The 19359-nt window shown below is 43.0% G+C and overlaps 1 protein-coding gene across 1 annotated transcript in view; it reads right to left on the bottom strand.

Annotated features, from left to right (window-relative positions):
- The window catches only part of LOC132836583 (neuronal PAS domain-containing protein 3-like), a 432887-nt gene that overhangs the window by 23489 nt on the left and 390039 nt on the right, over positions 1–19359 (bottom strand). Inside the window, exons 7-8 of the mRNA XM_060855949.1 lie at positions 10798–10913; positions 2019–2212 (exon numbers count right to left, since the gene is read on the bottom strand). Coding sequence (XP_060711932.1) covers positions 2019–2212; positions 10798–10913 — 310 coding nt within the window. The remainder of the gene's footprint in view (positions 1–2018; positions 2213–10797; positions 10914–19359) is intronic.

The following is a 19359-nucleotide window of genomic DNA, read 5'->3' as shown; positions in this document are numbered from 1 at the left end:
ACACTCAATGCACTGACGACCAATGAACTGAGTGACTTGCGAGAGGACAGTTAACTGTGGTATTGGAGTCACATGTAGGCCAGACCAGGTAAGGATGGCAGATGGGTTTTTATGACAATCAACAGTGGTTACATGGTCCCTATTATGCCTGCTTTTTAATTCTAGATTTTTATTAAACTCAAATTTCATCATCTGCTATTGTGTGATTTGACCCTATGTTACTGGAATATTAATCTAGGATTCTAGATGACTGGCCTAGTGACACTAAAACTACACTAATCCCTCCCATTCCACCATTTATGTAATAAACTTCTGTTCTCTTGTTAAAACCAAATCTACAACATTGAGTGTTTGCTTTTCAGTAAAAGGTCGCCACAATAATTAGGATAAAACAACATAATATCTATCAAACCGGTTTTTAATCTGGCGTTGATTTGATTAGCTGGAATTACAACACTGGCAAGAGGACAATTCCAGTGTAAACATTGTTGTACTGAGAAAGGCACAAATCTTTTGCACACATTTTAACAGAAATTGAATTTAAAATTGTTAGTACAGGAGGCTGAGTGACATTAGCCTGTTGTGCATCGCGACCTTTCTTTGCATCTCTATCCATCAGTCCTTCTCTCTATCCAAATGTTAGATATATGATCAAATGGATAGACAGAAGCACCAATGAATAAGTTGATAGATAAATAAGAGTTAGATAGATAGACACAGATTCAATAAATACAAGACAGAGAAATAGGCTACAGCAGATTAGGCAGCGCAGATACTGTTTCTTGTCTCTCTTAGGCACTGGGAACTCATCATTGATTGTGTCCAATGTTATATGATTTTACAGAACCTGTAAGAATATGGCACGCTCATTCCTGTGACATGTGAAGAGAAAGCTGCAATAGTTTTGGCAGAGAGCTGAACAAATCATTCCGAACAGGTACATAAGGCAGACAAATTCACGATGAATGGAGATAAAACAGCCAAACCAATATGCATGTTTACATAGTCGAACAAACTGTTAGATTAAGCAGGCAGGCCAATAGACAGGTGGACAAACACCTAGACAGACAGAGGACCAATGGATAGACAGACATGAAACAATGCATATAATTAAAGATTCAACAGACAGATGAAGTTCCATAGATAGGGGAGAGTGATGGACAGATTACAAGATGGACAGAAAGGGAGAGAAAGACATGGACAGAGAGAGAATGACAGCGAGAGGCACAGAGTTGGATGGATAAGGAAGACAGACAGAAAGAGAGAGCCATATGATCAGAGAGAGAGAGAGAGAGACATACACACACACACACACACACACACACACACACACACACACACAGAAACATGGAGAGAGAGAAAGGTACAAAGTGAGTCAGAGTCAAAGAGACACATAAAAAGAAATGGAGAAAGATGTACAGAGAAAGAAAAATTTAGAGACTGGAATGTGGACAATGGGAGACACAGAATGATAGAGAGAAAGAGCCCACTGAAGGAGGAACATATTGGTTTGTGTTGCCACAAGATTTGTGGCTTGGGAGTCTAATCTGTACACTGGAGAAAAGGGTCTCCTTGTTTCTGCTGATAATGTGTGTCCTGTAATAGTTTCCCATTTACCTATGAGTGAGTTCTGTCGGACTTGCATAAATGCTACATACTCTTCAATGGAAGCTCACTGATGATGTTGCCTAGTATAGTGACGAAACGTCTGAGAACAAACTTGCCAGCTCTGCGAGCAAACTTACAACCTGATACTCTGTTATTCCTTCATTTCTTCACAGTCCCCCGCACGTGACTGTTGGGAACATCATCACTGCATCAACAAATTCATTTTCAGACTTGATAAAGGACAATTTGAGTCACCGATAGGGAAATAAATCAAGAAAGACTCTGAAATGCAAATAAAAAGTGCAGAAATGTCTACTTAGAGTAAAGGGGTGTAGCCATCCATGGCATGGAATATTCTGGGTGGTGCATTGTATCGCAGTTAATTCACTGCTCAGAATTCAGACACTGACCTGTTTTCACAGTAGATGATCTGCAGATCCAGACTGACCCTGGAGACAAACATGTGGCACTCAATCCGGACCTCATTGATAGTGGAAGGCGGGAGCGTGTGGGCGAGAGCCACCATTCCCATGAAGCTGGTAGGAACAGCACGAGCGTGAGGCAACGAAATCCGAGATCGCAAGCGCCCTGTGACATGGATAACCTGTGACAGAAAGAGCCATTTACAGAATACTGAAAGGCCTGGATACAGTGGACATTGGGAAGATGTTTCTATTAGCAGGAGAGATTACGACCAAAGGGCATAGCCTTAGAGTAAAGGGAAGACCCTTTACAATGGAGATGAGGAGAAAGTTCTTTAACCAGAGTGGTGATTCTATGGAATTCACTGCCACAGAAGGCTGTGAAAGCCAGGTCATTGAGTACATCTAAAACAGAGATAGATGGGTTCTTGATTGTTAAGGGGATCAAAGGTTCTGGGGAGAAGGTGGGAGAATGGGGTTGAGAAACTGATCAGCCATGATTGAATGGTGGAGCAGACTCGATAGGCCAAATGGACTAACTTCTGCTCCTATGTTTTATGGTTTATTTTCACTGTGATGTCTGGAATTCCTCTCATTAATCTATGGAGCCTTCATCCCACTCCTTGAGAGGCAAAGTTACATGATCCATACAGAACACATCATTTAAAATTCAATACTTAACGTCCGGCTAGTTCAGTTGGTAGAGTATGAGAGCCTTATTTGCAGGATTGTGGATTTAAGCACCACACTGGGTGCCATTATTTGTTCTTCTATGTAAGTCACAAAAAGCTAGCATCCAAGTTCAGTGGGTGATAGGGAAGGCAAATGTAATGTTGACCTTTAATTTAAAGGGAATGAAGTATAAAAATGGGGAAGTCTTGCTTAGTCAGACCACAGCTAGAACACTGTATACAGTTTTCAGCCCCTTATCTAAGGAAAGATATACTAGTATTAGAGGCAGCCCAGAGAAAGTTCACTGGGTTTTTCCGGATATGGAGGTAACTTCTCATGAGGAGAGATTGAGTAGATTGGACCTGTACTCATTGAAGTTTAGAAGGAGAGGTGACCTACTGAAACGTACAAGATTTTTAGAGGACTTAACAGGGCAGCTATATAGAGGTTGTGGGAGATTATAGACAATAGGTGCAGGAGTAGGCCATTCTGCCCTTCAAGCCAGCACCACCATTCATTATGATCATGGCTAATCATCCTCAATCAGTATCCTGTTCCTGCCTTATCCCCATAACCTTTGATTCCACTATCCTTAAGAGCTCTATCCAACTCTTTCTTGAAAGTATCAGAGACTTGTCCTCCACAGCCTTCTGGGGCAGAGCATTCCATACACCCACCACTCTCTAGGTGAAGAAGTTTCTCCTCAACTCTGTTCTAAGTGGCCTATCCCTTATTTTTAAACTGTGTCCTCTGGTTCGGGACTCACCCATCAGTGGAAACATGTTTCCTGCCTCCAGAGTGTCCAATCCTTTCAGAATCTTATACGTCTCAATCAGATCCCCTCTCGGCCTTCTAAACTCAAGGGTATACAAGCCCAGTCGCTTCAATCTTTCAGCGTAAGATAGTCCCGCCATTCCGGAATTGACCTCGTGAATCTACGCTGCACTCTCTCAATAGCCAGAATGTCTTTCCTCAAATTTGGAGACCAAAACTGTGCACAATACTCCAGGTGCGGTCTCACCAGGGCCCTGTACAGCTGCAGAAGGACCTCATTGCTTCCATACTCAATTCCTCTTGTTATGAAGGCCAGCATGCTATTAGCTTTCTTCACTGCCTGCTGTACCTGCATGCTTGCTTTCATTGACTGATGTACAATAACACCTAGATCTCGTTGTACTGCCCCTTTATCTAACTTGACTCCATTTAGGTAGTAATTTGCCTTCCTGTTCTTGCCACCAAAGTGGATAAATTTATCCACATGAAACTGCATCTGCCATGCATCTGTCCACTCACCTAGCCTGTCCAGGTCACCCTGTATTCTCCTAACATCCTCCTCAAATTTCACCCTGCCACCCAGCTTTGTGTCATCAGCAAATTTGCTAATATTACTTTTAATACCTTCATCTATATCATTAATGTACATTGTGAAAAGCTGTGGTCCCAGCACTGATCCCTGCGGTGCACCACTGGTCACCACCTGCCATTCCGAAAGGCAGCCATTTATCACTACTCTTTGTTTCCTGTCAGCAAACCAATTTTCAATCCATGTCAGTATTTTGCCCCTAATACCATGTGCCCTAATTTTGCTCACTAACCTCCTATGTGGGACTTTATCAAAGGCTTTCTGAAAGCCCAGAAAGACTACATCCACTGCATCTCCCTTGTCCATCTTCAGAGTTACATCCTCAAAAGATTCCAGAAGATTAGTCAAGCATGATTTCCTCTTCATAAATCCATGCTGACTCTGACCTTTCCTGTTACTGCTATCCAGATATGTCATAATTTCGTCCTTTATAATTGACTCCAGCATTTTTCCCACCACTGAGGTCAGACTAACTGGTCTATAGTTCTCTGGTTTCTATCTCCCTCCTGTCTTAAAAAGTGGGACAACATTAGCCACCTCCAATCCTCAGGAATTGATCCTGAATTTATAGAACATTGGAAAATGATCACCAATGCATCCACGATTTCTACAGCCACCTCCTTCAGTACCCTGGGATGCAGACCATCAGGTCCCAAGGACTTGTCAGCCTTCAGACCTAACAGTCTCTCCAACATCATTTCCTACCTAATATAAATTCCATTCAGTTCAGGTCATTCAGTCACTATTACATCTGGGAGATTGCTGGTGTCTTCCCAGTGAAGACAGATCTAAAGTACCAATTCGACTCTTCTGCCATTTCTTTGTTCCCCGTAATAAATTCGCCCGTTTCTGTCTTCAAGGGCCCAATTTTAGTCTTAACCATTTTTTTTTCTTTTCACATACCGAAAAAAGCCTTTACTATCCTCCTTTATATTTTTGGGCAGTTTACCTTCGTACCTTATTTTGTCTTTACGTATTTCCTTTTTAGTTATTCTCTGTTGTTCTTTAAAAGCTTCCCAGTCCTCCAATTTCCCACTCACCTTTGCTATGTTATACTTTTTCCCTTTTGTCTTTATGTGGTCCTTAGCTTCCCTTGTCAGCCACGGCCACCCCTGCCTCCCCTTAGGATCTTTCTTCCTTTTTGGAATGAACTGATCCTGCATCTTCTGCATTATACCCAGAAGTACCTGCCACTGTTGTTCCGCTGCCATCCTTGCTCAGGTATTGCACGACTGAACTTTGGCCAGCTTCATCCTCATAGCTCCATAGTCCCCCTTATTCAACTGAAATATTGTCACTTCCGATTCTACCTTCTCCCTTTCAAACTGCAGATTAAAGATTATTGTATTGTGGTCACTACCTCCTAATGACTCCTTTATTTCGAGGTCCCTGATCAAATCCGGTTCGTTGCACAACACCAGATCCAGAATTGCTTTCTCCCTGGTAGGCTCCAGCACAAGCTGTTCTAAGAATCCATCTTGGAGGCACTCCACAAACTCCCTTTCTTGGGGTCCAGTACCATCCTGATTCTCCCAGTCTACCTGCATGTTGAAATCCCCCATAACAACTGTAGGACCAGAAGGATTAAGGGGTCACCCATTTAAATCAAAGATGAGAAATTTCTCTCAGAGGGTAGTGAATCTATGGAATTCTTTACTGCAGAGGACTGTTAAGACTGGGTCATTAAGTATATTCAAGGCAAGATAGACAGATTTTTAAATAGTAAGAAATTCAAAGGTTATGGAGAAAAGGCAGAAAAGTGGAGTTGAGGATAATCAGAACAGTCGCCATCTCAGGCATAAGAGACAGCAGGCTAAATGGCCTACTTCTGTTTCTATGTCTTTTGGTCTCAAAATGTGTTGGTAGTTTGTGCTCAGCAACATCCCACAAGCAGCAGTGCACTGAATGCCCTGATAATCATTGTTTTAGTCATGTTGGATATGTTTCTCTTCACATATTAGCCCTGGACCTGAAAGGTCTGTTTTACCAAGTGAACAGGAATCTGTCTCAATTCAACATCACACCCTCAAGTCAGTTTGGAAAGTGCTCCCTCTGTATGCACTGCACTGGCATGTCAGAAAAGATTAAGGGAGAGACACAAACTGGAAAACAAAAGTGGATAAAATGCAATAAAGACAACTTGAGGTGGAGCAAGGGGTTTGATGAGGTCTGCACTCCAAATTTTGTCCTCAGTTTACTTGAATAGACTGAATGTATTGGCTCTATCCTGGTTTGTGATGCAGCCACAAGGGGGCAACGCTGCTCCACAGTCTGACAATTCTTTGCCTCCAGAGGAAATGTCAAAGATTGTCAGTCTGCATTTCCCTCTTTACTCGTTGCTCCTGTCTGCACAAAGCAGATTCCAGAGCAGGCAAGTATCCCCTCCTTAATATTAAAAATTCTCCAACATCATATATTGTCAATTGTCAAGGTGAAATGAGAATGGTACCAGGAGTCCAAGAGCGAGATTATGAGATTAAATAAAATGGACTTGAATTCCCTGGAATATAAAAGGCTTAACAGGGCAATTAAATTGACGTATTTCAGATTGTGGAAGGAATTGATAGCGTAGATAAATGTTTCTTGCTAGTGGTGGTGGGGAAGGGGTGATAATCTTGGGCAAGGGGATATCAGAGCGAGGCAATTCAGGGAAAATGCGAAGTGTGATAATGATGCGGAACCCTCCTACAAAAAGACTGCCACTACCTCAAGTATTCATTGCAAAACCGAAAAGGAATGGATATTCCAAGGTCCAAGGAGGATACAGTGCATTCCACTGAAGGGCGGTGAAACTAGCTCAGAGGGGCTGTACGGCCTCTAACTGGGACCATTTCGACTGGGACAACACATCTATCCTGGGACAGGCTAAGCAAAGACATACCAGAGAATTCCTAGAGGCCTGGCACTCCAACCACAATGCCATAAACAAACACATAGATCTAGATGCCATCTATCAACCCCTCAGAAAACGAACAGGAAATGACATCACCACAAACCCCAGGAACCCCATCCAGGAGAAACATATAAATAGAAAGCAAGACACAACAGCTTCGCTTCACTTGGAGGTCACCACTGATGATGTTACCAAGCCAGGTAATGAAACGTCTGGATATCAAACGTACAGCTCAACGAGCAAACCTACACCCTAGGCCTCCAACAGGTTTCACGATGCCTCCTGACACACGAAGAAATGAGAAAGCGACCATGGCCTGGTGGCTGAATTAAGGATACCGATTTGTGTTCACCCTGTTTCTTAATCGGCCTACTCACCTACAAATCTACAGCGGTAGTGCTGCGTCATGACGCAAGGCTGAATATACTGGGGCTTACAGGAGCTCACAAGATGTCAAGTTCAAGTCTCACTCCAGGGCTTGGGTGCGGAAAAATACAATAGTAATCCTCCGAGTGAGAGCGCTGCACTGTCTTTGGAATCGACGTTAAGAAATCTGTCTGCACAACCATCTGTTTAAAAAAACCCGCCACCACACTGTCTGGGAGAGGAGTTCCCCCTGTGTACTGACCCAGTATTCATCCCATAATCCATGTCACAAAATCTGATCGCATTGCTACTTTTGGGAGTTTCAGATGCCTGAGTGACTTCAAAAACGCTATACAAATGCACATCTTTCTTTTGTTTTAAAACCATGAGTGATTTGATAGGGTACACGTATACACTTGGACAGGATTTTCGACATATTAAAGAAACCAGAACTAAGGGACCCGTCAGTTGAAAACAGCCACAAATAAAACCTATTGGGAGGTCAGGAGAACCCAATTCCTTCTTTACCGCCGCATCTGCTCCCAGGAGGACCAGTTCCAATACCGAACAACCCAGATGGCCTCCTTCTTCAAAGACCACAATTTCCCCCCAGACGTGATCAACGATGCCTTCCACCGCATCTTCTCCACTTCCCGCTCGTCCGCCCTTGAGCCCCGCCCCTCTAATCGTCTCCAGGACAGAACCCCACTGGTCCTCACCTACCACCCCACCAACCTCCATATACATCGATTCATCCGTCGTCATTTCCACCACCTCCAAATGGACCCCACCACCAGAGATATATTTTCCTCCCCTCTCCTATCAGCGTTCCGAAAAGACCACACCCTCCGTGCCTCCCTTGTCAGGTCTACACCCCCATCAACCCAACCTCCACTCCCAGCAAGAAATGCAAAACCCAACCGCAAGAAATGCAAAACTTGAGCCCACACCTTCCCCCTTACTTCCCTCCAAGGCCCCAAGGGATCCTTCCATATCCACCACAATTCACCTGCACCTCCACACACATCATTTACTGCATCCGCTGCACCCGATGTGGCCTCCTCTATATTGGGGAGACAGGCCGCCTACTTGCGGAACGTTTCAGAGAACACCTCTGGGACACCCGGACCAACCAACCCAACCACCCCGTGGCTCAACACTTCAACTCCCCCTCCCACTTCACCAAGGACATGCAGGTCCTTGGACTCCTCCATCGCCAGACAATAGCAACACGACGGCTGGAGGAAGAGTGCCTCATCTTCCGCCTAGGAACCCTCCAACCACAAGGGATGAACTCAGATTTCTCCAGTTTCCTCATTTCCCCTCCCCCCACCTTGTCTCAGTCAAATCCCTCGAACTCAGCACCGCCCTCCTAACCTGCAATCTTCTTCCTGTCCTCTCTGTCCCCACCCCCGCTCCGGCCTATCACCCTCACCTTGACCTCCTTCCACCTATCGCATTTCCAATGCTCCTCCCCCAAGTCCCTCCTCCCTACCTTTTATCTTAGCCTGCTTGGCACACTTTCCTCATTCCTGAAGAAGGGCTCATGCCCAAAACGTCGATTCTCCTGCTCCTTGGATGCTGCCTGACCTGCTGCGCTTTTCCAGCAACACATCTTCAGGTCAGGAGAACCCTCTTTTTCCTGAGTGTGTTGAGAATAGGGAACTCATTCCCACGGGGAGAGGTTGAGGCGAATAGCACGGACACGTTAAGAGAAGGCTAGACCAGCCTACGAGGGTGAGGATGGTAGGTTTAAATTAGGGAAGGTGGGAGAACGGAGAATAAACATCAGCATGGACTGCTTCGACCGAATGTGCATGTGACAATGTTCTCAGGGAGTTTGGAAGGTAGAGAGAGATAAGAGGTGGGATACAGATCATTAGGTGAGAAATGGTAAAGGAGACAGAGATCTATTGGAATCACTAAGACACTGTGCCATGGTGCAGACGCCCCTGTGCACATGAATACGTTCCTATTGTAGTGGTAATACTCCAGTGAGTAAAGAGCTGAGATACAAACAGCCTTTCTATGTAAAGCACAGTTCGGCTGTGTTGTAATGCAGAAGCTGCTGTGCTATCTGGCTGTGTTCTTATCAAGGTGAGAGATGAGAGGGCTGGAAACAAAACATTTTATTATTGTACAATCAGGAGAACACTAAACGTTCCCTGGCTCCCTCTGCAGTTGCACACTCAAGGTATAGGCCATTCCACAGTTAGACATTTGCAGATATGGGAGTTTAACTTAAGCACTTATTTAAGTTTCATATTTAATAAAATGTGTCTACCCTTATAACGTATCAACCTTTCAGCATTCTCAACACTGATTCAGGTCAGTCTCCCCTTGTCGGCAGAATCTAAGACTGGGGGTTTGGGGAGAGGTTGGAAATGGTAAGTATTGAGGGGATGTGGTAAATAGGGTGGAGATGGCGAGGTGAGAGGGTTGAAGGTGAGGTGGGGGAGGATAGAGACAACAAGGAGAGAGGGGAAGCAGAGGGATCGGGTGCGGATGGCGAGGGGGAAGGGAGAGGGGATAAGAGTGGAGACAGTGAGGGAAGGGGAAGGGGGGTTGAAAATGACGGGGGAGAGAGTGAGCAGGATAACAGGAGGTCGGAGGTCGGGGAGTAAAGAGGTTTGAGGGAGATAGTGAGATGGAGTAGGGGGCAAGAGAAGAGGTGAGAGGAAAATGGAGCATACTCTCAGCATAAGGAGTCACAAATTTAAGAGAGAGATGAGGAGGAATTTCTTTTCTCAGAGGTTAGAGAATGTGTGGAATTCTTTATTGTCAAGCATTGTCCAAATTGGGTTATTAAGTATACTCAAGGCTGAGATAGACAGATTTTTAATCTGTAAGAGATTCAAGGGTTATGGGGAAAAGGCAGGGGAGTGGAGTTGAAGATTATCAGATCAACTGCCACTCATTGAGTAGTGGGGCAGATTCAATGGGCTGAATGGCTGACTTCTGCTCCTATATCTTATGTCTTAAAATGTGTTGGTAAATGGCCATTTTGTGCTCAGCAAGATCCCACAAACAGCAGTGCATTGAATGTGCCAACAATTGGTTTCAGTAATGTTGATGGCCTTATTGGCCTACTTCCATTCTTATATTTTATTGTGTGATGGGCTGGGGCAAGTTTTGATTTGTGAGGGAGGTTAACACATCATGGTTGGAAGGGAAAAAACACAAGGTTTAACTGGAGACACCGTTTGTGGTTTGCACATGACTAACCTTCAGGAATGAGTGCAACCCATTGCAGAGTATGTTTAAGAAGGGAATTCTTCCTGCAGCATCGTTGTCAGATCAAATGATACAAACCCAGTATCGCTGACTGCAATGCTGCCAATGCAAACACATCCTGCTAACACTGTAATGGCTAACGCCTCGCTGTTATTGACTGGATGTCCTTGGGTGTGAATGTAATAATCTAGCCTTGGCCAGAAGTAGCAATTGGTGGAAAGTTTCTAATGCCCACTCACCTTGTATCCTGAAGATTTGACATGAACCCCTCGCTTGGTCAGTGTTGACTTCATGCGAATGAAGAACGTGCGCTCCAACACATTATCATCACCCAAGAGACTGGGACTCCCAGAGTCTGTGAAAATCACAAAGAGACTGATAGTAGGTGACCCAGTAATGACCCCAATAGGTGATTCCCACTCCACCCATACTAATCTTGACTGGAGGCCAACAATGTGTAAATTAGCGACACATGACTAAGCTAGTCCACTTATAGAGTTGTACAGCATGGAAACAGACCCTTCGGTTCAACCCATCCATGTCAACCAGATATCCCAACCCAATTTAGTTCCACCTGCCAGCACCCGGCCCATATCCCTCCAAACCCTTCCTATTCACATACCCATCCAAATGCCTCCTAAATGTTGCAATTGTTGCTATCATCTGGTCCTGAATATTTCATGTCAAATTTAAGGCTCCAGTGTCTGGTCAGCACCAAGCCAGGGTTGAATGTAGGGATTTTCTAGATAGTTCAGTACCACACTGGGACGATATCAAAACTGTGAACTGCTGATCGCTCATCAAGGTAACATATATGTAATCGATTCACAGCAGCATAAATTGTTCTTGCGGAAGGAGGCCATTTGGCTCATCATGTCTGAGCCAGCTCTCCCAATGACCAATGCCACTCCACCACTCACACCCGATAATCCTGCACATTGCTCTTTTTCAGATAACCATCTGATTCTTTCTTGAATGCCTCAATTGAACACTCCTCCAATGTCCAGTGAGGTGAGATTAAGGAGAATGGATCTACATTCTCCAGAGACTGAAAGAATGAGAAATAATCTCATTGACACACATACAATTCTTGCAGAGCTTGCCCAAGTCGAAGCAAAAAGGAAGATTCCCCCTGGGCTGGGGGGATATCTAGAACCAGGGACACATTCTCAGAACAAGAAATCCCAGTTAGCACTGAGATGAGGAGGAATTTCTTCATTCAGAGGTTGGCTGTGGAGGCTTTGAGAATGTTCAAGACAAAGATCAAAAGATTTCCAGATATTAAAGATAATGTTGCCGTTGTTTATTTTGCTAATTACCTTAAATTTGTCCCCTGGTTCCTGACCCTACTGATTGGAACAGTTTCCCCCTCTTTCCACTACCCAGACCGCTCATGACTTTGAACATCTCAGCCTTCTCTTCTCCAAGGAACAATTTGGTGAATCCTTTCTGCAATCTCCCTCCAATGCATTCATTGAAAATAGGATGAGGAGTAGGCCAATCAGATGTTCCAGCCTGCCCTACCATTCAATGGGACCATGTCTGATCATCAACTCAGTGCCCTGTTCCATTTTGTCCCCATATCCTTTGATCCCTTTAGCTCTTGGAAAACTTTCATTCATATAATTCATAAAGTGTGTCACCCAGAAATGGAGACAAAGGTCTTCTACATAAGTTTTAACAAAACCTCCTTGCTCTTGTACTTCACGCCCCTATTAATAAAGCTTAAGGGATTGTATTGACCTTGCAAGATCTATAACTTTACATCTTAGCAGAATTTTGTTTTCAAAAACCTGGATTGAATTTAAAGCTACAATTTCCTTACAAAACCCCTCAAAGGAAAAAGACTTGTGGTTATTGGATTTCTCTGAATCCTTCATGTGAAGAAGAAACTACAAAAGCAAGAGTTGCGTGGGGGGCAAATATTGTTAAACTTACTTGGGAGCTTGGTTAGAGTACCTGGAACATTGCACTTGGGTGGGGTTCACATTACTTGAAAATGGAGAGAGTGCAAAGAGAATTAACCAGGATGCTTCCAGGATTGAGTTAGTGTGACTGTGAGGAAAGATTCTATGGGAAGTGGCTTTTTTTTCTCGGGAAAGAGATAAAAAGAAGCTATCTGATAAAGCTGTTTATAATTAGGGTGAGTGCAGAGAAACTGGTGTAACTTAAACTTAAGAAGTACAAAACATAAATGTAAAATAATATTGAATAGTCACTAGCAAATCAAGCATTTTGGAGGAATTTTTTTTCCAAAGAGAGTGATAAGAATGTTTAATGCACAATCACATAAAGTTGTCGAAACAGCAAAAAAATGGCAAGTGATAAACTAGTGATCCTGCACTGAGTAACTCATCTCTGGTCTCCCAAAAACCTGATCCACATTTACAAGGCACAAGTGAGGAGTGTGATGGAATACGCCCCATTTGCCTGGATCAGTACAGCTCCAACAACACTCAAGAAAGGTGACACCATCTAGGACAAAGCAGCTCCGTTGATCATCTCACCATCCACCACCTTTAACATTCACTCCCTCCATCACCGATGCTCAGTAGCAGTAGTGTTTGCCATCTACAAGATTTATTGCAGTAATAAATTCGAAGATTCTGTCAACAGCAGCTTCTAAGCCCACAACATCCACCTTTTGGAAGGATAAGGGCAGCAGATACATGGGATCACCACTGTCCCCAATTTCCCCTCCAAGACACAGACTATCCCAAATTGGAAATATCCCTTCAGTGCTGCTGGGTCAAAATCCTTGAACGTACACCCTAACAGCACAGTCAGATATCACATGGACTACAGTGACTCAAGAAGACAGCTATCTACCACCTTCACAAGGGGCAATTAGGGATGGGCAATGAATGCTAGCCAGCCATACCAAGGAAACAGAAGGTATGAGCAATGTGAATAGTATAACTGGGATTCTGTGTACTCAATATAATAAGTAGGAAATTCTTTTTAAAGAACAGGACTAAGGACATTTCTTAATAAACTAAATTGCCTGATGTTAGTCTGTAACCACGGCTTCTTGGAAGCTGGACCATGCTGCCCGTACTGGCATTTGGAACTGCAAAATGTTCTTTTCCATAAAATGAAATTGTAATTGGACTACTAGACAGGTGAAATACCAGGAGAGACTTGCAACTTGAAATTGAAGTGCTACGTATTTTCAAACTGTGTAATAAAATGTTGCTTTTTGAAGCATAGGGTGGGGGCGCAGAATTTGAGACCGAATTTCACCAAGAGTCTTTAAGTTAAGGAAATTCTGTTTGACAACATTCCTTTGATTGGTTGATCTGCAGTGTGTTAAATGCTGCAAGTGCCAGGGCAATAGAAAGAGAAACATCCAGAGCCTGCAAATAGAAAACATCCTCTCTCTCTCTCTCTTTCTCTCCACGTGGCAAAAAGTCATGAAAAGAAACACAAAAATCTTAAATGAAAGAATTCTAACAGGAAGAAACCCAGAACCATTGGACCAACCATCAAAATGAACAATGACCATCACCCTACATACAACAACATGTATTGATGCTGAAAAGCTAAAAGACTGTGTGTAGTTTAACCCACATTTAAAATTTGGAGATGTGATCTTCAGAACTATTTTTATCCTGTCAAAATTCTGTCATAATAGTATCTGTGTTCAATTGTGAATCTTTTCTCTATCTTAATCATGATTGAGTGTGTGTGTGTACATTTGTGGTTTTTGAAGAAGTGTATAGATTACAGATCCCTTCTTTACTCTTTTTTTTGTTAAGTGGGTTATAATAAATTCAGTAACTTTTCTGCTACTGAAAACCTGGTGTGAATTGCTTTTGTTCTGAATAGCAGGTAGCCCAGCAAACGGATCATCTTGGTGGTCATTGGGATTTTATACATTTTGGGATGAGTTATGGAACGGTTTTAGTCAGTGCACTGTGTTGAGTATCTTTTAATCTCAGCCATAGTGCTGTAGATGTAGATGTAGCTGTAGATGTAGATGTAGCTACACTGTCCATTCTAAGGGGGAAAATTCATCCCAATTATTACTTAGACAGCTTTCCATCTCCTCACTGGAAGGTGTACAGTGATTGGATGTCTTTTGAGAGGTTAGCACCTAGATTGGCTGTGAAGCGCCCAGAGATGAACAGTCTCTAACACCACTCACTGGAGTGAGGATGATGGGGAAAATGTGCAAACATCTGAAGTAGGAGCAGAAGCAGACCAAACTGCCTCTCGCACCTGTTGGGTTATTCAATAACCTATTTCAAATTCCACATTTCTTTCTCCCTCTCTGATAATAACAGATTTACTGGCTAACAAGAAACAATCTACTTTGATTTTTAAAATATCCAATGTTCCCCACCTCCAACTCCTTTCTGAGAAAAACATCCAAAGTCACACAGTTCTCTCAGAGGAATGATTTCCCCATATCTCTGTCCTGAAAGGGTGCTCTCGAAATTCAAAGTTGTACTCCATAGTTCTGAGTGCAACAACAAATTGCTGCCAGAATCTATAAGACTGCCTTAAGCTCTAACTGGGAAAGAAAAATCAATGCTATTCTACCAATAGAAAGCTGGGAATGCACAGTCTTTGAGTGTATTCAAGTCAGAGATAGAAAAATGTTTGGATTCTTCCTTAATTGTACTGAATAGGGGAGCAGGCTCAAGGGGCCAAAGGGTCTACTGTTATTTCTACATCTGGTCTGAAAATGTCTTACAATTAGTCATGACCCAGTGGTCATCAAATATACTTCTCAGTCACAAAGATCTGAGTTCCAGGAATTGAGCACACATATCAAGGTTGGCTTTACTCTGCATTTCTGAGGATGTGCTGCATGTTAAAGGTGCTATCTTTCAGATGAGACATTATACCGCCTGCCTGCCTGGATGGGTTTAAAATAACTCATGGTGCTACTTTGATGATATGTAGCAAATTTCTCTCCACTATCTTGGTTTGTAAATATATCCCTCAATTAACATACAAAAATAGCAGATCATAATCAAGACTTTTTTTTGTGGGAGCTTGCTGTGTGCTAATTGGCTGCTGTGGCTGTACTGAGACAGATAGAGTCTTGATCAGTCGAGGAATCGAGTGTTATAGGGAAAGATCAGGAAAGTGGACATGAGGAATGTTGGATTAACCAAGAGTAGGAGAGCAAGGCTCAAAAGGTAGAATGGTCTACTCATGTTCCTTTTTCTTATGATCATACTTAAGAGTACTTAATTAACTGGAAAGCGCCTTGGAACATTATGGGTTCATGAAAAGCATTTTTTAATTACAAGTCTTTTTTCCCTTTAAAACATTGAAGAGGGAATACTTGAAAAGGATAAATTCTCAGTGCTCAGTAGGCAGTGGGACCAACTGGATAACTGCTTCAGAAAGAAAGCACAGGCACAATGTGCTGAATGGCCTCATGTTGCAAGATTCTGTGAATTATAGGATTAAGGAGGACACTGAAGTGTTTTTGGGGAGAGATGGTGATGAAATGGGGAGGGGAGAGCATTCTCTGTGAAAAAGTCAGGATTACCTTGTTGGAATTAAGTATGCCTCAGCCCTTCTAAGCTAGGACCATCATGATCGTCTCAAAAAAGAACTGGACGAATTCCATTTTAAGAGCCTGCAGCTGTACTGCAGAATTTGGACTGCTGGAGGCTATAGCTTTGTAGTTCATATTTTCTCTCATAATTCTTATAAATCTTTAATTAGTTCTTGAAATTAAAATAAAAAGAATAATAAAAGATTGCATGGTCATGCACTTTCTTCTTATTCATTCCTTGTATCTACGTGCAGATAATAAAACGAGCCATATTGATGCCAATAACTGTATGATGTTGGGCTGTTCACCCAAGTCACTATCCCACCCTTTCACTTCCTCATCCAAGTCATTTATAAAAATCACAAAGAACATAGGTCCCAGAACTGATCCCTGTGGAACACTACTGGCTATCCTTGAGCAGATATTTATAGCAGGGTAGCACATAACGAGGGTGGCACTGATCTTCCAACCCCTGTTCCTTCTGGACATTTTTTGTTCACCTCATAAATTATGGACAGACATGAATAGTACAGATCATGGAATTGCCACAGTGCATGAGGAGCCTATTCAGCCCATTGTGTCTGTGCTGGCTTTCTGAGAAAGCAGTAAATCAGTTCTCCCTGGAACCCTGCACATGCTTCCTTTTCAGGTAACAGTTTCATTCCCTTCTGAAAGCCTCAACTGATCCTACTTTCACCAGACTCTCAGGCAGCTCATTCCAGAACCAAATGACTCGGTGTGATAATATTTTTTCTCATGTTGGTACTTCTTTTACCAATTATTTTAAATTTCTGTCATCTCATTCTCAATCCTTTCACAAATAGAAAAAGCTTTTCCATATTTGCTCTGTCCAGACCTCTCATGATTTTGAGTATCAAATCAAATCTTCCCTCAGCCTTCTCTCCTACAAGGAAAATATAGAACATAAAACAGTACAGGCCCTTCTGCCCTCAATGTTGTGCTGACCTTTTATCCTATTCTAAGATCATACTAACATATCTTCCATGTGCCTACCCAAGAGTCGCTTAAATATCCCTAATATATCTGACTCTTGTTACCATTGCTGGCAGTGCATTCCATGCACCCACCACTCTCTGTGTACAGAATTTACCTCTGACATTTCTACTAAATCTTCCAAGTATCATAGTAAAATTATCCCCCCTTATGATAGCTGTTTCCAAGCTTGGAAAAAGTCTCTGGGCATCCACTCTATCTATGCATGTCATCACCTTGTACATCTCTATCAAGTCACCTCTTACCCTTCTTTGCTCCAATGAGAAAAGCTCTAGCTCCCTCAACCTTTCTTCATAAGACATGCCCTCCAGTCTAGGCAGCATCCTGGTAAGTCTCCTCTGCACTGTCTCTAAAGTTTCCACATCCTTCCTATGAGGTGACCAGAACTGAACACAATATTCCAAGTCTGCAGCATAACCTTGTGACTCTTAAACTCAATTCCCCTGCTAATGAAAGCCAACACACTACATACCTTCTTGACAACTCTATCATCTTGTGTGCCAACTTTGAGGGATCTATGGACATGGGCCCCAAGGTCCTGCTGTTCTTCCATACTGCCAAGAATCCTGCCTTAATCCCTGTATTCTACATTCAAATTCGACCTTCCAAACTTCACACTTTTCCAAGTTGAATTCCATCTGCCACTTATCAGCCCAGTTCTGCATCCTGTCAATGTTCCGTTGCAACCTACAACAGCCCTCCATACTATCTACCACTCCACCAACCTTTGTGTCATCGGCCAACTTACTAACCCACCCTTCCACTTTCTCATCTAAGTCATTTATAAAAATCACAAAGAACAGAGGTCCCAGAACTGATCCCTGCGGAACACCATTGGTCACCGAACTCCAGGCTGAATACTTTCCACCTACCACCACACAGTCTTTTATGGGCCAGCCAATTCTCTGTCCAGACAGCCAGATTTCCCTGTATCCCACGCCTCCTTACTTTCTGAATAAACCTACCATGGGCAACCTTATCAAATGCCTTGCTAAAATCCATGTACACCATATCCATTGCTCTACCTTCATCAATGTTTTTTGTCACATCCTCAAAGAATACAATAAAGGCATGACATGCTCCTCACAAAGCCATGCTGACTATCTCCAATCAAACTATGGTTTTCCAAGTAATCATAAATCCTGTCTCTTAGAATCTTCTCCAATACTTTACCCACCACAGACTTGAGACTGACTGGTCTGTAATTCCCAGGATTATCCCTGTTCCCTATCTTGAACAAGGGAATGATATTTGCCACCCTCCATTCATCTGGCACTATTCCAGTGGACAGTGAGGACACAAAGATCATTGCCAAAGGCGTAGCAATCTCTTCCTTCGCTTCCTGTACATAACATAGGGTATATCCCATCTGGGCCAGGGTATTTATCTATCCTCATGAATTTCAAAATTTTCAGCACATCCTCCTTTCTAACATCAATTTGTTCGAGCATATCAGTCGGTTTCAAGCTGTCCTCAGAAATGGCAAAGTCCCTCTCAGTAGTGAATACTGAAGCAAAGTATTCATTAAGGACCTCACCTACCTCCTCCAACTCCAGGCACATTATCCCTGATCGGCCCTACCCTCACTCTGGCCATCCTTTTGTTCTTCACATAAGTGTAGAATTCCTTAGGTTTTTCCTTAATCCTGCCTGCTAACACCTTTTCATGTCCTCTTCTAGCTCTCCTAAGTCCATACTTCAATTCCTTCCTAGTTACCTTGTAACCCTTTAGAGAGCCCTACCTCAGTGGGACAAACCTGCCCAGCTCTATCATTTTCACACACTGTACACAATCCTGACTAACCCAAACCCCTTCTGATTCACTCCTATGTACACAATTTTCATGGACCCAAATCCCTTCTCATTCACTCCCATTGTATCAACAATCCCCATGGACCCACACACCTCCCCATTCTCTCCTATTGTACACAATCTCAAAGGACCTCAACCCTTCCCATTCACTCCCATTATACACAATTCCAATGGACCAATACCAGCCCAGTCATTCTCTCTATAAATGACTGCAATGGACTAAACCAATTTCCATTCTCGAGAATCTAAATTCCTTTAACAGATTTACTCCCATAACTTTCAATTCTTGATTTAACAATGTTGCTGTGTATGATCTTCTGTGCTCTAAATGCTGCACAATAGCCAAAGGTCTTTCTGGACAAAAGCAACTTAGAAATCCAGTCATTTTTATTCTGCATTTTTGTTGCATGTGGTGGGTCACTTGATTGGAAGGCGAAATGAGCTGCAGGAGAGAATCT

Source organism: Hemiscyllium ocellatum, chromosome 47 (assembly GCF_020745735.1).
Source record: "Hemiscyllium ocellatum isolate sHemOce1 chromosome 47, sHemOce1.pat.X.cur, whole genome shotgun sequence".
In the NCBI taxonomy this organism is placed as follows: domain Eukaryota; kingdom Metazoa; phylum Chordata; class Chondrichthyes; order Orectolobiformes; family Hemiscylliidae; genus Hemiscyllium; species Hemiscyllium ocellatum.
This window is presented reverse-complemented; position numbering and strand designations above follow the sequence as displayed.